The 20175-nt window shown below is 34.1% G+C and overlaps 1 protein-coding gene across 1 annotated transcript in view; it reads left to right on the top strand.

Annotated features, from left to right (window-relative positions):
* SNTG1 (syntrophin gamma 1) overlaps window positions 1–20175 on the top strand; it is a 1017962-nt gene that overhangs the window by 809394 nt on the left and 188393 nt on the right. Inside the window, exon 15 of the mRNA XM_045990984.1 lies at window positions 4056–4094. Coding sequence (XP_045846940.1) covers window positions 4056–4094 — 39 coding nt within the window. The remainder of the gene's footprint in view (window positions 1–4055; window positions 4095–20175) is intronic.

Here is a 20175-nt window from a genome sequence, read left to right as displayed (position 1 = left end):
TGTACAGTATTAATTCCATGTTTTGAAACCATTAGAATTCCTATAGACATTCAAAGTTAATAATCTAGAAATTTATTTTCTTTAGAATTAATTTGCTTTCAATACTAAGTTAGCCTCAGAGAATTTGATTCTTTGTTTTGAGATATCCTGTCTTTTCATCTGTTCAGCAAACATTGATTGAACATCCACTAAGACCTAGACAATCTTTTACATGTAAGAAGGAATATATGGAATAAAACAGAAATCTGTGACTTCATGAACTTTTCTCTAAAGGGAGGGAGCAAGCAGATCATAATACAAAACATAAAATAAATAGAATTTCATAATGCTAAGTGATATGGAAAGAAAGAAATTTAAAGAAGGTCATTTATAATGGAGCACTATTTTAGAACTTTATTCTGCTATTTCTAAGCCTAGAGGTTTAAGAAGAAATATCAACTTTCTTCTTCATAGCATGGTAACTTAAAGGATTCATTTGTTTTCTTTTGATCCTTTCATCTATTTTAATGAAAAATTTTGTTCAGGTACCTATCTGAACAATTTAAAATTGTTTATCTCAATTAAATTTAAAATTTGTCTCAATTTAAAATTATTCAATATATTCCCTAGGTAGGCCATAGGAACACAGATTAACTAGGAAATCTTGCAGCTCTCCATGGATTGTCTGCTTTGTAAAAACATTGTATGCTATAAATGATGCATGTGTGTTGTAAACCTGACAATATCTGTCTCTCCCATTTATTTTGAAGTACTGCATTTTTTTTTATTTAGAAGGAAGTGTTCCAGTGTGATTCTAGAAAAAATAGAAATTAAAGTACTATATTTTGTTTTCTTGAACAAATCTGAAAGAGCTTACTTAAGCATATATGATAGCATAGGTTTGATTTTGGATAACAATTTTTATTGAATGTCATTGTTAGTAGGTACTACACAAAGAAATGCCTTTTATTTAACCTCAGCTGAATGCGCTTTACCTGATAGTTGTCTATGTCACTTAAGGTTCTTATAGAATGACATATTAGGCAATCCTAGTCAAAACCATACTCTGCTTCCTTTACAGCTTTGGGATTAATAGTTTAAGTAATCCTGCTCCATAAAGAGCTAGTTTGATCTGCAATTATGTACTTTTGTCTCTTCAAGCCTTCATGTTCAGGCACTGACTCTTTTTGTTCAATATTATATTAATTTTTCAGCTTTGCATAATACAAATTACTGGTTCTGATAACACACAATTAACATTGGTCTCTAACAAAAGCACCTTTTGGACAAATTTTAACTTTCCTTATTTGAAGAACAGTCTAAAATCATGCAGAGAATTTAGGATTTCCATTATTTAGAATTAATATTGTTGCCAAAAGTAGACAGTTTTTAAAACTTTGCTCGATGAGTGCATTTAAGAATATATTATAGTTTGATATTTTATTATTTTTAATAGATTAAACATTATTTCAACCATACAATATACAGCTTTAGTTTTTAAAATAAGGTTAAATTGTCATTAATGTTTCTGATATTTTTATCTTATCGAGCTATTTTATTGATATGATTTCTTATAATACTAAATGAGTAATTTAAAACAAAGTACTTCTAGCATTTAGCATTTTCTACATTGAGCATTTATTTATAATTTAGGTTTCCTAGAATATGCTTGTAAATGTAAAATAGGCATACTGTTTCCAGCTGATAAATACTTTCACATCCGAGGAAACTTCAACTAATTCCTTATTCCTCTGACTGTGGCATACCTTCAAGTGATTCTCTGGAGGTAAATGGTGGGCAACCTGTATTCTGGAACCCAGCCTGGTTCACATATGGTTGTCACTCATTTGGTACTTGAGTATATAAACCCTAATCTAGAATTGCCAAGAAAACTGAAAGGCATTTGCAAAAGACATCTTTGCTTAGCTTCTTTAAAGCATTCTCACTGTTGGAATGCCTGGGTGCTCAGTCAGTTAAGCATCTGCCTTCAGCTCTGGTCATGATCTCAGGGTCCTGGGATTGAGTCCTGCATCGCATCGAGCTCCCTGCTCAGCATGGAGCCTGCTTCTCTGTCTCCCTCTGCCTGACACTCCCTCTGCTTTTGCTCTGTCTCCCTCCCTCTCTCTTTGTCTCAAATACAAACATACATATGTACATACATACATACATATGTACATTCTCATTGTCTTCAAAAGAAATCCAAACTTCTTTTATATTAATTTTATATATTATTTATTATATTAATAATAGTCATCACTTATTGAGCTCTAACTTCATGACATTTATTTTTTCATTAGTTTTTCCAACAAATGCATGTGGCTAATATTGTTATGGACATTTTGCAAAAGATGGAAATTAGACACAGAATAATTAATAACTGTCTAATGATATTTAATAACAGTTACAGCTAGATTTCAAACCCAGGTCTCTATGACTGCAAAACTTGACAATGTTATTATGCATCTACATTGTGGCTCCTGTGTTGCACTTAAGTTCATTCCACACTGCAGCCACTTCAACTCTTCTGATTCTGTAAACTAGCCTCATTATGCTATCGTCTCAGTTTGGAATGGCTTTTGTTTTCATGTTTCAGCACTTCAAGCACCATGACTCACATCAGTAGGAGATCATTAAAAGGATTTTAGAAATGAATGAATGACAGTCTCAACATTTCTCTTTGCATTTATCAAATCTATACATGTATGTGTATGTGTACATTTACATACATTGCTGTGGCCTGAGCATTGTTACAATTACTCAAATTATTCAGTCTTTTTTTTCAGATTAAAAAAATAAAAGTTACAAAGCTAGATAGTTCATGCTGGAAGACAAAGGTCCATACAAAATATTGGTAGAATTTTATAATTTTTTATAATAATCCATAAGAACTAGCAAGAAGCATAGTTCCACAAAGTATTCAATGTGAATTTTTTTTTTTTATTGATTAAGAAAAGGTGTTTAGGAAGCTGTTTTTTCTGTCTATGTCTCTAGACTATCCTGATTTTAGCTTAAGATGCCAGTAGTTTTAGAGGATTCTTTAGTTGATTCCTCACCAAAGCAAAAACTATTTTGAAAATACTGTAGCAGTATAAGAAAGATATATGTTTTTGTACATGTACCTGCTGAAATCACATAAATCTCCTAAAGTAATTTTTTTTATATTTTAAATGACACACAAGGTTGTCATAAAGTATTTTCTTGCACATGAACAATTTAATTATTCTCCAATTTTATGCATCATATCAATTAAATTTCCTGTTATTTATACATTTGTCAGTAAGACAAAGGGAAACAAAACTAACAAAGAAGGAAAAATAAAATAATTCAATAAAACAATTTCTAAGTGAAAACAGTCTGTGATTAGGGTAGTGTATGGTTATACTGCACAGAGTTAGCATTCTTTAAGTTCTCTAGAAAATCAATGAGAAATAAAAATTGGTTTAACTAGTAAAGATTCTGTTGAACAAAGACTTTGTGTGTTATAAGGTCATTTGTCTAAATGTGATATTCATTTGCAGTTAGATTTTGAAGTTTGTTTATATGAAAGAGGAAATCCTTTCTCTGAAGATTGATTTTAAGTTGTTCTGAAATGTTAATCATTAAATTATCTTAAAGTAAATGTTATACTTTATTTAGGGTCCTGAATGAAAATATTTTGACACACATACTTTATCTTTTAGTATTTGAGTATTCTATTTCTTCTATTCTCTTCAGTGTTAAAATAAATTTAATATAATATTTCAAACTGAAAAAATAAACTACAAAAAGTTACTCTATATTTTCCATAGATTGTCATTTAACATTATATGTAAACAGAGGATTTTCATTTCTCATAAATGAGAAAATTGTTAGATGAAAATCTTTCAAAATGTTTACGTGTCAAATTTGGAATACTTTTGATAATCAAAGTTTCAAAAAAAATTGTAATTAGTGTTTGACATGCGGTGATTTTAAAATGTCAATTTAGAATATCAGTATATATTAACTCTCTTAAAATAGATTCTTCTAAAATTTGGGAGCTCTCGTGTAACTTTATGTTTATTGTTCTCACTTTTATTATTTATTTATTGTTGCAGATTAAAAAAATCAACAGAAATTTTCCTGTAAACCAGCAGGTAAGATGGAAAAGTACTTGGAGAGACATATCATGCATTTTTTTCATTGTATCTATTATAGAAGATAATCTTGATTACACTTAATATTTATGTGGTAATAATTGGCACTATCATTTGCTCTCCAGGAAAATACATACTTTATTAGATTTCTTTCTTACTATGTGATAAAGCTGTTTCTCTAATCATATTAAAAGCAGTTTTAAAAACTTTTATCTAAGTAAACTAAGTCAAAACTATATTCAACAAAATACATATATTTATTTAAATATAATATTGAAGACCTAAGAGAGCTATTTCCATAAGATAGTTTGACTGTATCTTAACATTTGGAAAACCTATTTTTTTTAATTTTAATTCCAGTTAATTAACATATAATGTATTATTTATTTCAGGGATAGATTCTAGTAATTCATCAGTTGCTTAAAACCCCCAGTGCTCATTAAATCAAGCGCCCTCCTTAATGCCTTTCACCCAGTCACCCCATCTCCTGACCCAGCAAACCTTAGTTTGTTCCTTATAGTCAAGAGTTTGTCTCTCTCCATTTTTATCTCATTTTATTTTTTCTTCCCTTCTCCTATCTTCATCTATTTTGTTTCTTAAATTACACATTTGAATGAAATCATATGGTATTCATCTTTTTCTGACTGACTTATTTCATTTAGCATAATACACTCTAGTTCCATCCACATTGTTGCAAATGGCAAGATTTCATTCCTTTTGATGGTTGAGTAATATTTCATAGTATACACACACACATACACACACACACATCCATATCTTCTTTATCCATTCATCCATTAATGGACATTGGGGCTCTTTCCATAGTTTGGCTATTTTAGACCCTGCTGCTATGAGCATTGGTGGCCATGTACTGCTTCAAATCACTATTTTTGTATAGGAGATCTATGTTTAATTGATCTAAAAGTTAGAAGAAATTCTCAAAATTAGGTGAAGGTATTTTACATGAATCTAAATGCATGCATAGAATGAAAATGATGTCTGATTAATCTAGCCAAGAATCTAGTTGATTTATTCGACTATTGATTATAGAATAAAATAATTGATTATAGAAAATAATGATTCTACTTATAATTTTATTAAGCTGAGCTTAACTTTTACTTTGCCTGATAAACATTATAAAAACATTTGTTTGAATGAGGAAAGTAAGTATAGCCTAAGTTTTGGACTCACTCAAGTCAGCAGTGTGTCAGATTTGTGTGATGATAGAGGAGCAAAGGCCAGCCATGCATTTCTTACCCTTGACGTCGACCTCAAAGTGTAACAACTGATCAAGATCTAAACATCTAAGGTATCTATTTATAAGTGGTAGACCAGTCACAAGTTAATTTCAATGGTAAAAATTTTAAATAAACCTCTTATGAAAATTGTTACTTTTATCATCTAAACCTCAGTTCCTTCATTGGTAATATTTTAAAAGTGCAACTACCTTACATGTTTATTTTTTTTAAAGATTTTATTTATTTATTTGACAGAGAGAGATCATAAGTAGGCAGAGAGGCAGGCAGAGAGAGTGAGAGGGAAGCAGGCTCCCTGCCGAGCAGAGAGCCCGATGTGGGACTCGATCCCAGGACCCTGAGATCATGACCTAAGCCAAAGGCAGCGGCTTAAACCACTGAGCCAACCAGGCGCCCCTTACATGTTTATTTTTGAAGATTAAATAACAAAGGTGAAATTCTTGGCATATGCCATTATTAGCACTAATTTGTTAAAATTCAAAATTTGTTTTTTAGAATATATAATTTATATTATATATTCTAATAAATTATATTATTCTAAATATATTCTAATAAATTATATTATTAATGGTGTCACTAGCCCATACTAGCCCACAAAGTTATGTGTGACTAAAATACTAGTGAAAATAAATCTGGACAGCTAAGTATGTCTACAAAGCTGTGAACTATGTCTTTCTAGCCTTAGGCATACCCTGTTTCCTAGCCTCAGGTCGTCACACCTGAGTCATGCTGATTTTTAGGTAGATGTAGAAGTTGGAGAGATGTATGTGCTGTGTTTCTCATCATATTCCACTGTGGTTATGTCTCATGCCTTTGTTTGTGATGCAGAGATCAGAGCTCTATCCCAGAGCTAATGATACAGTAGTTCTGTGATGATACCTGGGAAACTCCCATTGTGACTCCCATTCCATTCCAGATGCTTCTGATCCTAGTAGGATGTTACATAGGAAATACTAGTTAACAATTGTATAGGGCTATAGTGGATGGAAAATTCATTAATGAGAAATTATTAAAATAGAAAGGAGTATCAGCCATTGAGGAAGGTTGTAATGCCCATCAGTAAACATGGTCATTTTATAGTCAGATACATAAAAATGTAGATCTGTTCATTTGTGGAATTCTTGCCAAAAATATGAATGATGAATTCCTTTAAGAATGACTCCAATATCTGTGTTACCATCCTTCCTTGCCCTTTCTAACCTCGACATGTGAAGAAGTATTAATAATTAGTGTAATTTATGTTGCTATAAATATTTCATAATTGTAATAACCCCACAGGTATTCTTTATTTATGATGACAGCTACATTTGAAACTTCCTACATTTTCCCTTCAATAACCTGTAGGATTCTTTGCCACCTCTGCATTTATCGAGGTTTTGAATAATAGTAAAGTAAATAAGAATCTGAAAAAATTTAAATATAGAGTAAATAATAACTGTTTACTATTCCAACCCACACACATATAATAAATGTAGGTAAACATTAGCATCCATAGCTTTTTATTTTCTAGCTTTTTAATATTATTATACCAAAATTTCATTTGAAATCTCTTAGCATCTCACATTTTTTAAAATCATAATGAATTCTTTTTGGCATTTTAACAACTGAAAGCAAGAGTTAATAGATTTTTACCTTACTACTTTCTATCATGGAAATGAAGACATCCAGGATATAGGATTTGTTTATAGTTCAATATTCATATTTCCACACCATTGGAAAACTTGCCTGCATAATTTGATAGCAATGCATTGGGAGACCAAGGTACATTCCCTATTTAATAAAATGTGAGTTACTCTAATGAATAAACATTTGAAAACACATATAATCTCATTTCTTCTCCAGATTTAGCATTCAAACAGGACTCTTAGACTAAACAACATTGTGTTGCTTTAATATCAAATTTTTTCTAACTTAATTTTCATGTAAAGTTTTATGAAGGTTTGATTATAAATATACATGTTTATACATATGTTTTTGGTTGAATAATTTAGGCATATGTCAAAATAGTCAAGTGTTATGAATGGAAATCAAGCCCCTTCATATCCCTGATACTCTATGTCTGAAAAAATAAAATAAGATAAAAGATGCCATGCACTTGAACAAAAGTCTTCTGCTTTCTCTGGGATTCAATTTTGAATTTGTGCTATCATGTGGTACGGCTACCCCAACTAGAAAAATTAGAATAATATAAAACATAAAGGGGACTGGAGGATATTACTATTGTCTAATGTGGCCAGTGTTAGAACTTAGCTCTGTAAGGGACACTCCCACAAACCAGGATGCATGAGACTTTCAGTAAATTACTCTCATGAAAGATTTAAATCCAAAATGTTAAATTATTGAGTAAATCGATCACTATAGGGGAAATCATAATTTAGAGATTAAAAAATTCAAAATTATTTTTTGAGGCATGGAGGGATAGAAGAGAGGGAGAGAGAATCTTAAACATGTTCCATGCTCAGCACTGAACTGATGTAGGGCTTAATCTCATGACCCTGAATCATGATCCAAGCCAAAATCAAAAGTTGGACACTTAAGTGACTGAGCCACCCACGCTTCTCCTCCAAAATCCAAAACTATTTTAAATTATCATGTGCTCTTTAAGTAAAGGAATGGAAATTATAAGTCAAGAACAGGATATGGTGTTAAAATATGTGGATTTTCAAAAGAATCAAATAGAAGTTAAATTTTTTTAAAAGAGCATATTTAAAATTAAAATCAGTATATGTGCTGCTGAAGCGAGCACTAAAAATCAATTAACCAATTGAATAATAGAATAGATGAAGATGAACTGAAAGAGAATGCGATCAGAGTACAGCACACACAGAAAAGGGTAAAAAATAAAAGTTAATATAAGACATGAACTTTAGAATGAGAAACTGAAAAAAAAAAAAACTTCAGAAAGACTGGAGAAAAGGTATGAAGGTCAATGTATGAAAAGAGACAATGGCTAAGAGTTTCTGTGAGTCTTCAGATTAAAGAACTAAAGCAACCCCTGAGCATGGATTAAATAGAAACAAATCCACACCAACAAGGGATCTGAAACAACCTCAATATCCATCAGTGGAATACTTTGCAACCATTAAAAGAATAAACTAGTTCTGTTGGTACTGGTATAGAAGGCCATCCAATAAAGTTTATTAAGTGGTAATAGCAAAGAGAAGAATAGGGAACAGAATAACCCACTGTTTTAATAAAGGAGTTGGAAAGATACATACACATGTTCTTATTACGGAATAAAAACAAAATCTTGAGGAGTTACATAAGAATCAGGTAAAGGTGTCAAATCTGAGAAGTATTACAGCCCAGTCTCCTTCCTATTGTGAGGGTTCCATTCCCAGGTTCCTGTGTTTAAGTCTTATGCCTTTCCCTGGAGAACCCTTTCTTTTCAATTTCCACTCATTTTGTTGATTTAAGTTCCCTATTCAGTTCCTGCAACAAGGAATTGCATTTTGTTTAGTTTTGTCTTGAGCTCAGGTGTGTGTTAGCTCCATTGTTCCTGATACAAATTCTATTTTCCAATTCTGCATATAGGGATCAGCTCAGACTACCTTATTTATTTGACATCTTTTGGCTTTGGTCTTTACTATTGGAATAATTGGAAAATTCATGTGCTTGCCATTTAAGATGTATTTCTAAGATGTGTCAGGTTGAGCATCTTTATGTGACATCAGTTTATATTTTTATCTGTCCGCCTTCAAATTTTGAATATGTTTCTATTTTCTTCCTATTTTTTTGTTTGTACTGCATACTCAATACATTAAGGACATTTACTCCTTGTATTTCTGTGTGGCCTAAGTTAGCCCAAAAAAAAAGTATATATATATGTGTGTGTGTGTGTGTGTGTGTGTGTGTGTATACACATACATATATATATATATATGATTTTTGTATTTATTTACTTAATTAATTTATTTAGAGAAGATAAGAGAGAAAGAACATGAACAGGGGTAGGGGCAGAGAAAGAGGGAGAGAGTTAATCATAACCAGCCTCCACACCAAGTGCAGAGCCTGATAAGGGATTTGATCTCACAACCCTGAGATCATAACCTGAGTCAAAATCAAGAGTTGGACACTTAATCTACAAAGCCACCCAGGTGTCCCAGCAAAAAAGACTTTTATGGCTCATAGGATTTGTGTTGTACTTAGAAAGATTTTTTTTCTTAATTTAAAGGTTAAAAAAGTAAATAAACGATCCACTGTTTATGTCTAGAAAGTTTAAGTTTTTATTTTGACAGTTAAACAAGTTTTTATAGGACCCTAAGCATTTCTTTCTTATTGCATTTATCACATTTTGTGGTATTCTTTATTAACCCATCCTCCTTCTCCCACCCCAAACTCAACTGTAAAGTCCTAAAGATAAAGGTATTAAATAAATAAAGGTATTATTTCTTGTTTTACCCTTAGCTCCTAAAACAGTGCCTTACATATCAAGCATCCTTCTGGTAGAGACCTCAAGGTAAAGGTCTTTGGGAATGTCTTTAAATAAGAAAGGAGATTAAATCTGAGTCTTCCTCAAAATTTAAAGCTTCCTTTTTTCAAAAAAGACTCTTAAAGAAAATTACAGGGCATAGACTGGAAGAAAATGTTTGAGCATTTGATAGCTAATAAAGGATTTGCATCCAGAATATATTTTTAACAACTGAAAAGTGAATAGTTAGAAAACAAACAACTCAATAAAAGAAAATGTGCCAAGATTTGAATAGACAGTTCACCAGAGATGTACCCAAATATCAAATAAGCACATGAAAAATTACTCAACCTCATAAGCCATAAAGAAAATGTAAATTAAAAACACAATGAAATACCACTACATATACGCTGGAATGGTTAATTATAACTGTTCTTGGTAAGTATTGGGAAGGAGAAATTGGAATTGTTATATACAGGTGGTGGGAATATAAAATGGCACAAACAGGAGTGCCTGGGTGGCTCAGTGGGTTAAAGCCTCTGCCTTCGGCTCAAGTCATGGTCTCAGGGTCTCTGCTCAGCAGGGAGCCTGCTTCCCTCTCTCTCTCTGCCTGCTTCTCTGCCTACTTGTGATCTCTCTCTGTCAAATAAATAAATAAAATCCTTAAAAAAATGGCACAAACACTTTGAAGAGTCTGGTGGTTACTAAAAAGTTAAATCTATGTCTACCTTGTGATCCAGTCAGTCCACTCCTCAGAAATGAAAACATGTGTTCTTACAAAGATTTGTTGATAAATGTTCATAGGAACTTTATATGTTTATAGCCCCAAACTGGACACAGCTCAAATTCCAACAAGTGAATGGACATTTAGTGTCATATCTATACAATGGAATATTACTTACCAGCAAAAAAGAACATGCTACAACACAGATGAATCTCAAAATAATTGAACTGAGTGAAAGTAACCAGCCACACTTCCCTCCAAAAATAGAGTTATAGGTTGCATGCTTCTATTGTTATAATATTCTAAAGATTACAAATTAAGGTACAGAAATCAGAAAGAAAATCAACAGTTGCCTGGGGGATGGGAGGGGTGGGTGGTGACAGAAAGAGATTATAAGGGAGCATGAGGGAACTTTGTGGTGATGGATATATTCATTATGTTGGTTGTAGTGATGGTTTTATAGGTGCATAAATATGGGAAAATTTATTAAACTTTATCCATTAAATATGTGCCATTTATTTATGTCATTTTACCTCAATAAACTCTAAACCATTCTTAATGTTAAAATGTCTGGGAGTCAAATAAGTTAAAAATTATTTTAAACCAAGGTTATTGGGATTTGGTTTAATCTTAATTATTGTCTAGACTTGAAATTAAAATTATGTACCTCCCAGTTCACTTTTCATTAGGAGTAACTTTCTCATTTCCTCTGTACATCTAGAATGTAACCATTTATTTTCTCTATTATGATTTTGATCAGATTTATTTATTAAAAAATGCAATGAAATTCCTCTTAAATTGATATATTTAATGAAAAGCATGAAAAGTGTGACAGTGGTCTTGGTGTTAAGTATCTGTTAAGCCAGTGATATTCAGCAAGGTGTAAAATTATGTTGCAATGATTTTCCCAATAAATTAGAGATCATTTAGATGAGCAGACCTATATCACACTGCTGTATATACCTAAATCCTCTATCTAATGATTTACTGTATTTTACCATTTTTAATCATTATTAACTAAAATGCCTCCATTGTGAAGCATACCTCATTATTCTCATAAAAATAACATTTTACAATGAATATCTTCTGTGATTACTAAGGAGAAAGGTTATGGAGGATTAATTCATCATAAAAATATAATGAACTCCCTTTATATCAGGCACTGTGCAAAATAGTATCATTAAATTATAATAGTTTGAATACATAAACATGATATTATTTCAAAATAAAATATTACCTTAGGTAGTTTATTTTATAGAAGGATTTATTTTGTCTAGCTATAATAATTGGGATACATTATTATAGAAAGATCTATAGAATTTATACAATGCTGGTGACAACAGAGAGAAAAGTGACCAATTGTCTCTAATTGTGTTGGGAAAGGTAAGAAACTAAAAAAACTCTTCAAAAATCAATTTTTTTGGCATAGCATCAAAGAAGATAGAGGAGTAATGATCTCCAAAACTTTGCTTTTCTATAAGAGCAACAAAAAAACTGCAGAAATGGTCCCAATAAACTTTTCATAACTTTGGAAGTTCACCAAAGGCTTGCTGAATCCAAGGAGCATTTACAGGCATCATTCGAAAATATTGCAGGTTCAGTTCCAGACCACCAGTATAAAGTGAATATCACAATATAGTGAGTCAAATGAATTTTTTGTTTCCCAGCTCATATGAAAGTGCCACTGCAATCTATTAAGTATGCAGCATCATGTCTTTTTAAAAAGTACATACTTTAATTAAAAAAAAATTATTGTTAAAAATGTGAACTATCATCTGAGTTTTCAATAATTCAAAATCTTTTTGCTGGTGGAGGGTCTTGCCTCAATGTTGATGGTTGCTGACTGATCAGGAGGGGATGTTTGCTAAATGTTGGGGTGACTGTAGTAGGTTTTCAAAATAAGACAACAGTGAAGTTTGATGCATCAATTGATTCTTCCTTTCATACCTGATTTTATTTATTTATTTATTTATTTATTTATTTATTTATTTATTATATGTGATGTTCATGTGTGTGAAATGCTATTGAACAGGATTTCACCCACAGTTAAACTTTGTTCAAAATTAGAGTCAATCCTTACAACACCCCACCACACTACTTTATCAACTAAGTTTATGTTATACTCTAAATCCTTTCTTGTTTTTCAACAAATTTCACAGCATCCTCACCAGAAGTAGATTCCATTTCAAAAAACCACTTTCTTTATGCAACCATAAGAAGTAACTCTTCATCCATTCAAGTTTGATCACAAGATTACAGCAATTCAGTCACACCTGCAGACTCCACTTCTCATTCTAATTTTTTTTGCTATTTCCACTCCATCTATAGTTACTACCTCCATGAAGTCTGGAACCCCTCAAAGTCATCCATGACAGTTAGAATCAACTTCTTGCAAACTACTTAATGTTGATAGTTTACCTCTTTCCATGAATCACAAATGTTTTTAATGGCATCTAGAATGGTCAATTCTTTTAAGAAGGTTTTTGATTACTGTGCCCAGATCCATAAGAGGAATCACTGTCTGTGGCAGCTATAGCATTTTGAATTGTGTTCTTAAATAATAAGACTTGAAAGTTAAAATTACTCATTGACCCAAGGGCTACAGAATGGTTGTGGTGTTAGCAGGCTTACTAACAACATTAATGTCATTGTACTTCTCCCTAGAGCTCTTGGGTGACCAGATGCATTGTCAATGAACAGTAATACTTTGAAAGGAATATTTTTTCCTGAGCAGTAGTTCTCAACAGTGGGTGTAAATTGTTCAGTAAACCATGTTATAAACAGAGATGCTGTCATCCAGCTTTTTTGTTTCACTGATAAAGCACAGGTTGAAAAATACAGTTATGCTGCTTCCCAAGGGCACACAGAAGAATGACGCACAAACCAGTCAGCTACAAGAGAAAGGGAGCAGGGGTAGGCAGTTGAGAAGACTATTACTCCGAACAACTCCTCAGTCCTGTATTTATTAGATAGAAGATAACAGTCAAAAAAGGAGTTGATGGAGATTATAGATAAGCAAGATATGCCTGATCAAGCAGTATAGAATTTGTGGTTGAGAAAACGCATTTAAAGGGATCATTTAAATAACTACAGGTGATCTCTGAGGAAAGAGAGATAACAGAAAAAAGAAGCAGGTTCCACCCTGAGCTGGCCTGGGGTTCCCAGCTGTTCAGCTTCAAGGACATATATCATCCTCTCCCCTAAAAGCCTGTTGCTAGCACATGTTTAAGCACTTTGGTCAGTACATTGTACTGAGGTACCGTTACAGAGTTAGCATAATTATGAAGGGCCCTAGGATTTTCAGAATGGTAAATAAGCTGTGGTTTCAGCTTAAAGTTGCCAGCTGCATTAGCCCCTAACAGGAGAGTCAGACTATCCTCTGATGCTTTGAAGCAAGGCACTGACTTCTCCTCTCTAGCTATGAAAGTACTAGATGGATAATTCTTCCAGTAGAAGGCTGTTTCACCTACACTGAAAATCTGTTGCTTTGTGCAGGCACCTTCATTATTTATCTTAGCTAGGTCTTCTAGATAACTTGTTACAGCTTCTACATCAGCACTTGCTGCTTCACGTTGGCATTTTTATATTTTAGATATGGCTTCTTAAGCCTCATGGATCCTCTGCTAGCTTCAGACTTTTCTTCAGCGGTTTTCTTATCTTTCTCACTCCATAGAATTGCAGAAATTTAGGGCCTTACTCTGGATAAAGATTTGGCCTAATGGAGTGTTTTGGCTGGTTTGATCACCTGTTCAGATAATTACAACTTTCTCTATAACAGCAATAAGGCTGTTTCACTTTCTTATCATTCCTGTGTTTACTGGAATTTCCTCCAAGAACTGTTCCTTTGCATTAACAAGTTGGCTATTTGGCACAAGAGGCCTAGCTTTCAGCCGATATCAGCTTTTGAAAAGCCTTCCTCACTAAGGTTACTCATTTCTGACATTCGATTTAAAGTGAGAGATGCGTGATTTTTCCTTTCACCTGAACTTTTAGAGGCATTGTAGGTTTATTAATTGGCCTAATTTCAAGATTGTTGTGTTTCAGGGTATAGAAACACTTGAGAAGAGGGAGAAAGATGGGGGAATAACCCTGGTCATTGGAGTAGTCAGAACACAAATAATATATATTTTATTTATTTATTTATTTATTTGTTATTTATTTATTTATTTGAGAGAAAGTGAGAGTGAAAGAGCACAAGCAGGAGGGAGCAGCAGAGGGAGAGGGAGAAGCAGGTTCCTCACTGAGCAGGGAGTCCAATGTGGGGCTCAATTCCTGAACCCTAAGATAATGACCTGAGCCAAAGACTGATGCTTAACTGAATGAGTCACCCAGGCATCCCCACAAATAAGATTTATTGATTGACTTCTCCATCTTGTTTGTGGACAGTCTGTGGAGCCTCCAAATAATTACCATAGGAACATCAAAGGTCATTGATCACAGATCACCATAACAAATATAACAAATAATAAAAACGTTTGAAATATTGCAAGCACTACCAAAATTTGACAGATAGACCAGGTGAGCAAATGGCCCTGATAGACTTGCCCAACATAGGGTTGCTGCAAACCTTTGATTTGTTTAAAAAAAAAAATATGACACCTGCAAAACAAAACATGATAAAGCAAAGCAAAATAAAATGAGGTGTGCCTGTATTCAAGAAAAACAGCTGAATCTTGGTAAGTCAGTTTTGTGGCACTTCAACTTGGTCTAGTCCCAGTGCCTCTTCTCTAGCAACACGGGGACCCTGAAAGTGGCAGCTCACATACCCAGGGCACTCTGTCTGCTCAGACCAACTCATTGTCTGGTCCTGCTCCAGGCATCATTTAAAACCAGCTAGTCTCTGAAAAACAACCTGAGGGTTTTGAAGGGTCAGGGGTGGGAGGTTGGGGGAACAGGTGGTGGGTAATAGGAAGGGCACGTTTTGCATGGAGCACTGGGTGTTGTGCAAAAACAATGAATACTGTTACGCTGAAAAAAATAAAATGAAAAAAAAACTTTTAATAAAAAAAAAAAAAGAAAACCAGCTAGTCTAAGATTTTGTATTCCTTTCACTCATTTAGCTTTATTGAAATGTGTGCATCTGAATGTCATTTTTATTTATTTATTTATTTATTTATTTATAATATTTTATTTATTTATTTGCCAGAGAGAGAGATCACAAGTAGGCAGAGAGTCAGGCAGAGAGAGAGAGAGGGAAGCAGGCTCCCTGCTGAGCAGAGAGCCGGATGGGGGACTCGATCCCAGGACCCTGAGATCATGACCTGAGCCAAAGGCAGTGGCTTAACCCACTGAGCCACCCAGGTGCCCTGAATGTCATTTTTAATTCTTTTTTTTAAAAGGTTCTATTTATTTATTTGAGAGAGAAAGAGCACAAATGGGAGGAGGGGTAGAGAGAGAGGAAGAAGCAGACTCACCACTGAGAAGGAAACCTGAAGCAGAGCTTGACCCCAGTACCCCAGGATCATGACCTGACCCAAAGACATATTGTAAACTGACTGAGTCACCTGTGCAGCTCCTGTGTGTCGTTTTTAAGCAAAATATTCTACTAGAGATTGGTAATTTGTTTTTATTTTGGATTTCAAAACCCAGGTTCTTTTCAACAGGAAAGAAAATTTTATAATTGTTGACAATAAAACAGTCACATAATCTGGTGATAATGAACCTGTTACTGTTTCAGTCCATTTTATAATATTCCATGACAAAATTTCATGACATTCTATGATTTAAAGGAGAATTCTCCTCAAAATGAGTATTTCCCTATAAATGAATTCTTGTAAAAGCAACTACCTTATAAATCAGTGTGAAGAGATAGTGGCAGAGGTTTCAGAGGAAAAAGAGGACTAAAAAGTATTTTAGTTGAGCACACACCAAATTATGCACAAAAATTAGATATTATAATAAAGTTATAATAAATTATTATAATAAAATTAGCTACATTTTAGAAATCTTGGAAGAGAGTTGTGGGTGGGAAAAGATAGAAAGATGACAGGATAAGATATAGTGTATAGCGTACACAGAATTTTATATTAAAATGAAAGCACTGATGCAGAAACAGTGGAATACTGAGATACAAGATGGGGTCATCTGTGCAGTTATATCCAAGGATGAAAAGGTAAAAGGCCAGATTTCCACAAATTTTCTTTGCAGCCATGTTTCACCTGTAGAAGTTGCCTCACAAAGAAATGCTCATAAAGAAATCTCCTCAGCCATCTATGAAAAACCCACCGCAAATATCATTCTCAATGGAGAAAAACTGAAAGCTTTTCCGTTAAGGTCAGGAACACGGCAGGGATGTCCATTATCACCACTGCTATTCAACATAGTACTAGAAGTCCTAGCCTCAGCAATCAGACAACAAAAAGAAATTAAAGGCATCCAAATTGGTAAAGAAGAAGTCAAACTATCACTCTTCGCAGATGATATGATACTATATGTGGAAAACCCAAAAGACTCCACTCCAAAACTGCTAGAACTTGTCCAGGAATTCAGTAAAGTGTCAGGATATAAAATCAATGCACAGAAATCAGTTGCATTTCTGTACACCAACAAGACTGAAGAAAGAGAAATTAAGGAGTCAATCCCATTCACAATTGTACCCAAAACTATAAGATACCTAGGAATAAACCTAACCAAAGAGACTAAGAATCTATACACAGAAAATTATAAAGTACTCATGAAAGAAATTGAGGAAGACACAAAGAAATGGAAAAATGTTCCATGCTCCTGGATTGGAAGAATAAATATTGTGAAAATGTCTATGCTACCTAAAGCAATCTACACATTTAATGAAATCCCTATCAAAATACCATCCATTTTTTTCAAAGAAATGGAACAAAGAATCCTCAAATTTATATGGAACCAGAAAAGACCTCGAATAGCCAAAGGAATATTGAAGAACAAAGCCAAAGTTGGTGGCATCACAATTCCGGACTTCAAGCTCTATTACAAAGCTGTCATCATCAAGACAGCATGGTACTGGCACAAAAACAGACACATAGATCAGTGGAACAGAATAGAGAGCCCAGAAATCGACCCTCAACTCTATGGTCAACTAATCTTCAACAAAGCAGGAAAGAATGTCCAATGGAAAAAAGACAGCCTCTTCAATAAATGGTGCTGGGAAAATTGGACAGCCACATGCAGAAAAATGAAACTGGACCACTTCCTTACACCACACACGAAAATAGACTCCATATGGATGAAGGACCTCAATGTGAGAAAGGAATCCATCAAAATCCTTGAGGAGAATGCAGGCAGCAACCTCTTCGACCTCAGCCGCAGCAACATCTTCCTAGGAACAACGGCAAAGGCAAGGGAAGCAAGGGCAAAAATGAACTATTGGGATTTCATCAAGATCAAAAGCTTTTGCTCAGCAAAGGAAACAGTTAACAAAACCAAAAGACAACTGACAGAATGGGAGAAGATATTTGCAAACGACATCTCAGATAAAGGGCTAGTATCCAAAATCTATAAGGAAGTTAGCAAACTCAACACCCAAAGAACAAACAATCCAATCAAGAAATGGGCAGAGGACATGAACAGACATTTCTGCAAAGAAGACATCCAGATGGCTAACAGACACATGAAAAAGTGCTCCACGTCACTCGGCATCAGGGAAATACAAATCAAAACCACAATGAGATATCACCTCACACCAGTCAGAATGGCTAAAATTAACAAGTCAGGAAATGACAGATGCTGGAGAGGATGCGGAGAAAGGGGAACCCTCCTCCACTGTTGGTGGGAATGCAAGCTGGTGCAACCACTCTGGAAAACAGCATGGAGGTTCCTCAAAATGTTGAAAATCGAACTACCCTATGACCCAGCAATTGCACTACTGGGTATTTACCCTAAAGATACAAACATAGTGATCCGAAGGGGCACGTGTACCCGAATGTTTATAGCAGCAATGTCTACAATAGCCAAACTATGGAAAGAACCTAGATGTCCATCAACAGATGAATGGATAAAGAAGGAGTGGTATATATACACAATGGAATACTATGCAGCCATCAAAAGAAATGAAATCTTGCCATTTGCAACGACGTGGATGGAACTAGAGCGTATCATGCTTAGTGAAATAAGTCAATCGGAGAAAGACAACTATCATATGATCTCCCTGATATGAGGACATGGAGAAGCAACATGGGGGGGTAGGGGGATAGGAGAAGAATAAATGAAACAAGATGAGATTGGGAGGGAGACAAACCATAAATGACTCTTAATCTCACAAAACAAACTGGGGGTTGCTGGGGGGAGGTGGGATTGGGAGAGGGGGAGCGGGCTATGGACATTGGGGAGGGGAGGCGAACCATAAGAGACTATGGACTCTGAAAAACAACCTGAGGGTTTTGAAGGGTCAGGGGTGGGAGGTTGGGGGAACAGGTGGTGGGTAATGGGGAGGGCACGTTTTGCATGGAGCACTGGGTGTTGTGCAAAAAGAATGAATACTGTTACGCTGAAAAAATAAATAAAATGAAAAAAAAATCTCTGATTGAAGATAAAAAAAAAAGAAATCTCCTCAGGATTTACTTTCTATTACTTTTCTGGACTTAAAATGATATTTAGATCCTTGCACATTCCAATTTGGGAAATACAAATCCAGCTTGAGATGAGATAGCTTGTGCATAGCCAGTAGAGGTGCAGAATCTTATCCTCCCTCAATCTGACCATTACCCCATCCCCAGACTGCTTTCTGTTACTACAGGTCAGTTTACATTTTCCAGAATTTTATATAAATGAAATCATACAGTATGTATGATTGTTTTTGTCTGGCTTCTTTCACATAGCACAATTATTTTTAGTTTTGCCCTTGTTACCTTATAAATCAGTTCTTCATTCCATTCATCACTGAATAATATTTCATTGCTGGTTATACCATTTGTATAACCATTCATTCACCTGGTAAGTTACATTTGTTCTGTTGTAAATTGTGGTGTACTACAGATAAAGCTTCTATAAATATTTATGGACAAGTCTTTATGTTGACATATGCTCTTATTTCTTTTTGATAAAATACTAGTCATGGAATAGCTGCATAATATTGAGGTGTATGTTGAGCTTTTTAACAAACTGCAATACAGTTTTCCTATTTGACAAATTGTCATACTATTTGTGTAAAAAGAGTTCCTGTTGTGGTCAGTTTTTAGATTGAGGCATTCTAATAGACCAATTGTGATCTGTCATTGTGGCTTTAATTTGCATTTCTTGAATGACTAATAATGTTGAGCATCTTCTCATGTGCTTACTTACCCATCCATATGTCTTCTTTTGTGAAATGTCTATTCAAATATGCTGCCCAAATTAGAACTTTAGTTATGATGAAGTCCAGTTTATCATATTTTAATGGATCATGATTTGGCATTGTATTTAAGAAATTTTTGACTAGGGGTGTTTGCATGGCTCCATTGGATAAGTGTCTGCTTTCGGCTCAGGTCATGATCCCAGGGTCCTGGGATAGAGTCCCACATCTAAATGGAGAGCCTGCTTCTCCTTCTCCTTCTGCCATGCCAACCACTTGTGGTCTCTGGTTCTCTCTCTCTGTCGAATGAATAAATAAAATCTTAAAAAAAAGAAAGAAAGAAATCTTTGACTAATCCAAAACAGAAATTTTCACCTATGTTTATTCTTAAGTTTTTTGTTTTATAATATTGTCTCAAGTCTTTGATCCATTTGGTTAATGCTTGTTTT

Source organism: Meles meles, chromosome 1 (assembly GCF_922984935.1).
Source record: "Meles meles chromosome 1, mMelMel3.1 paternal haplotype, whole genome shotgun sequence".
Taxonomy (NCBI): domain Eukaryota; kingdom Metazoa; phylum Chordata; class Mammalia; order Carnivora; family Mustelidae; genus Meles; species Meles meles.
The sequence above is the reverse complement of the archived record's forward strand: the minus strand, read 5'-3'. Positions and strand labels throughout refer to the sequence as shown.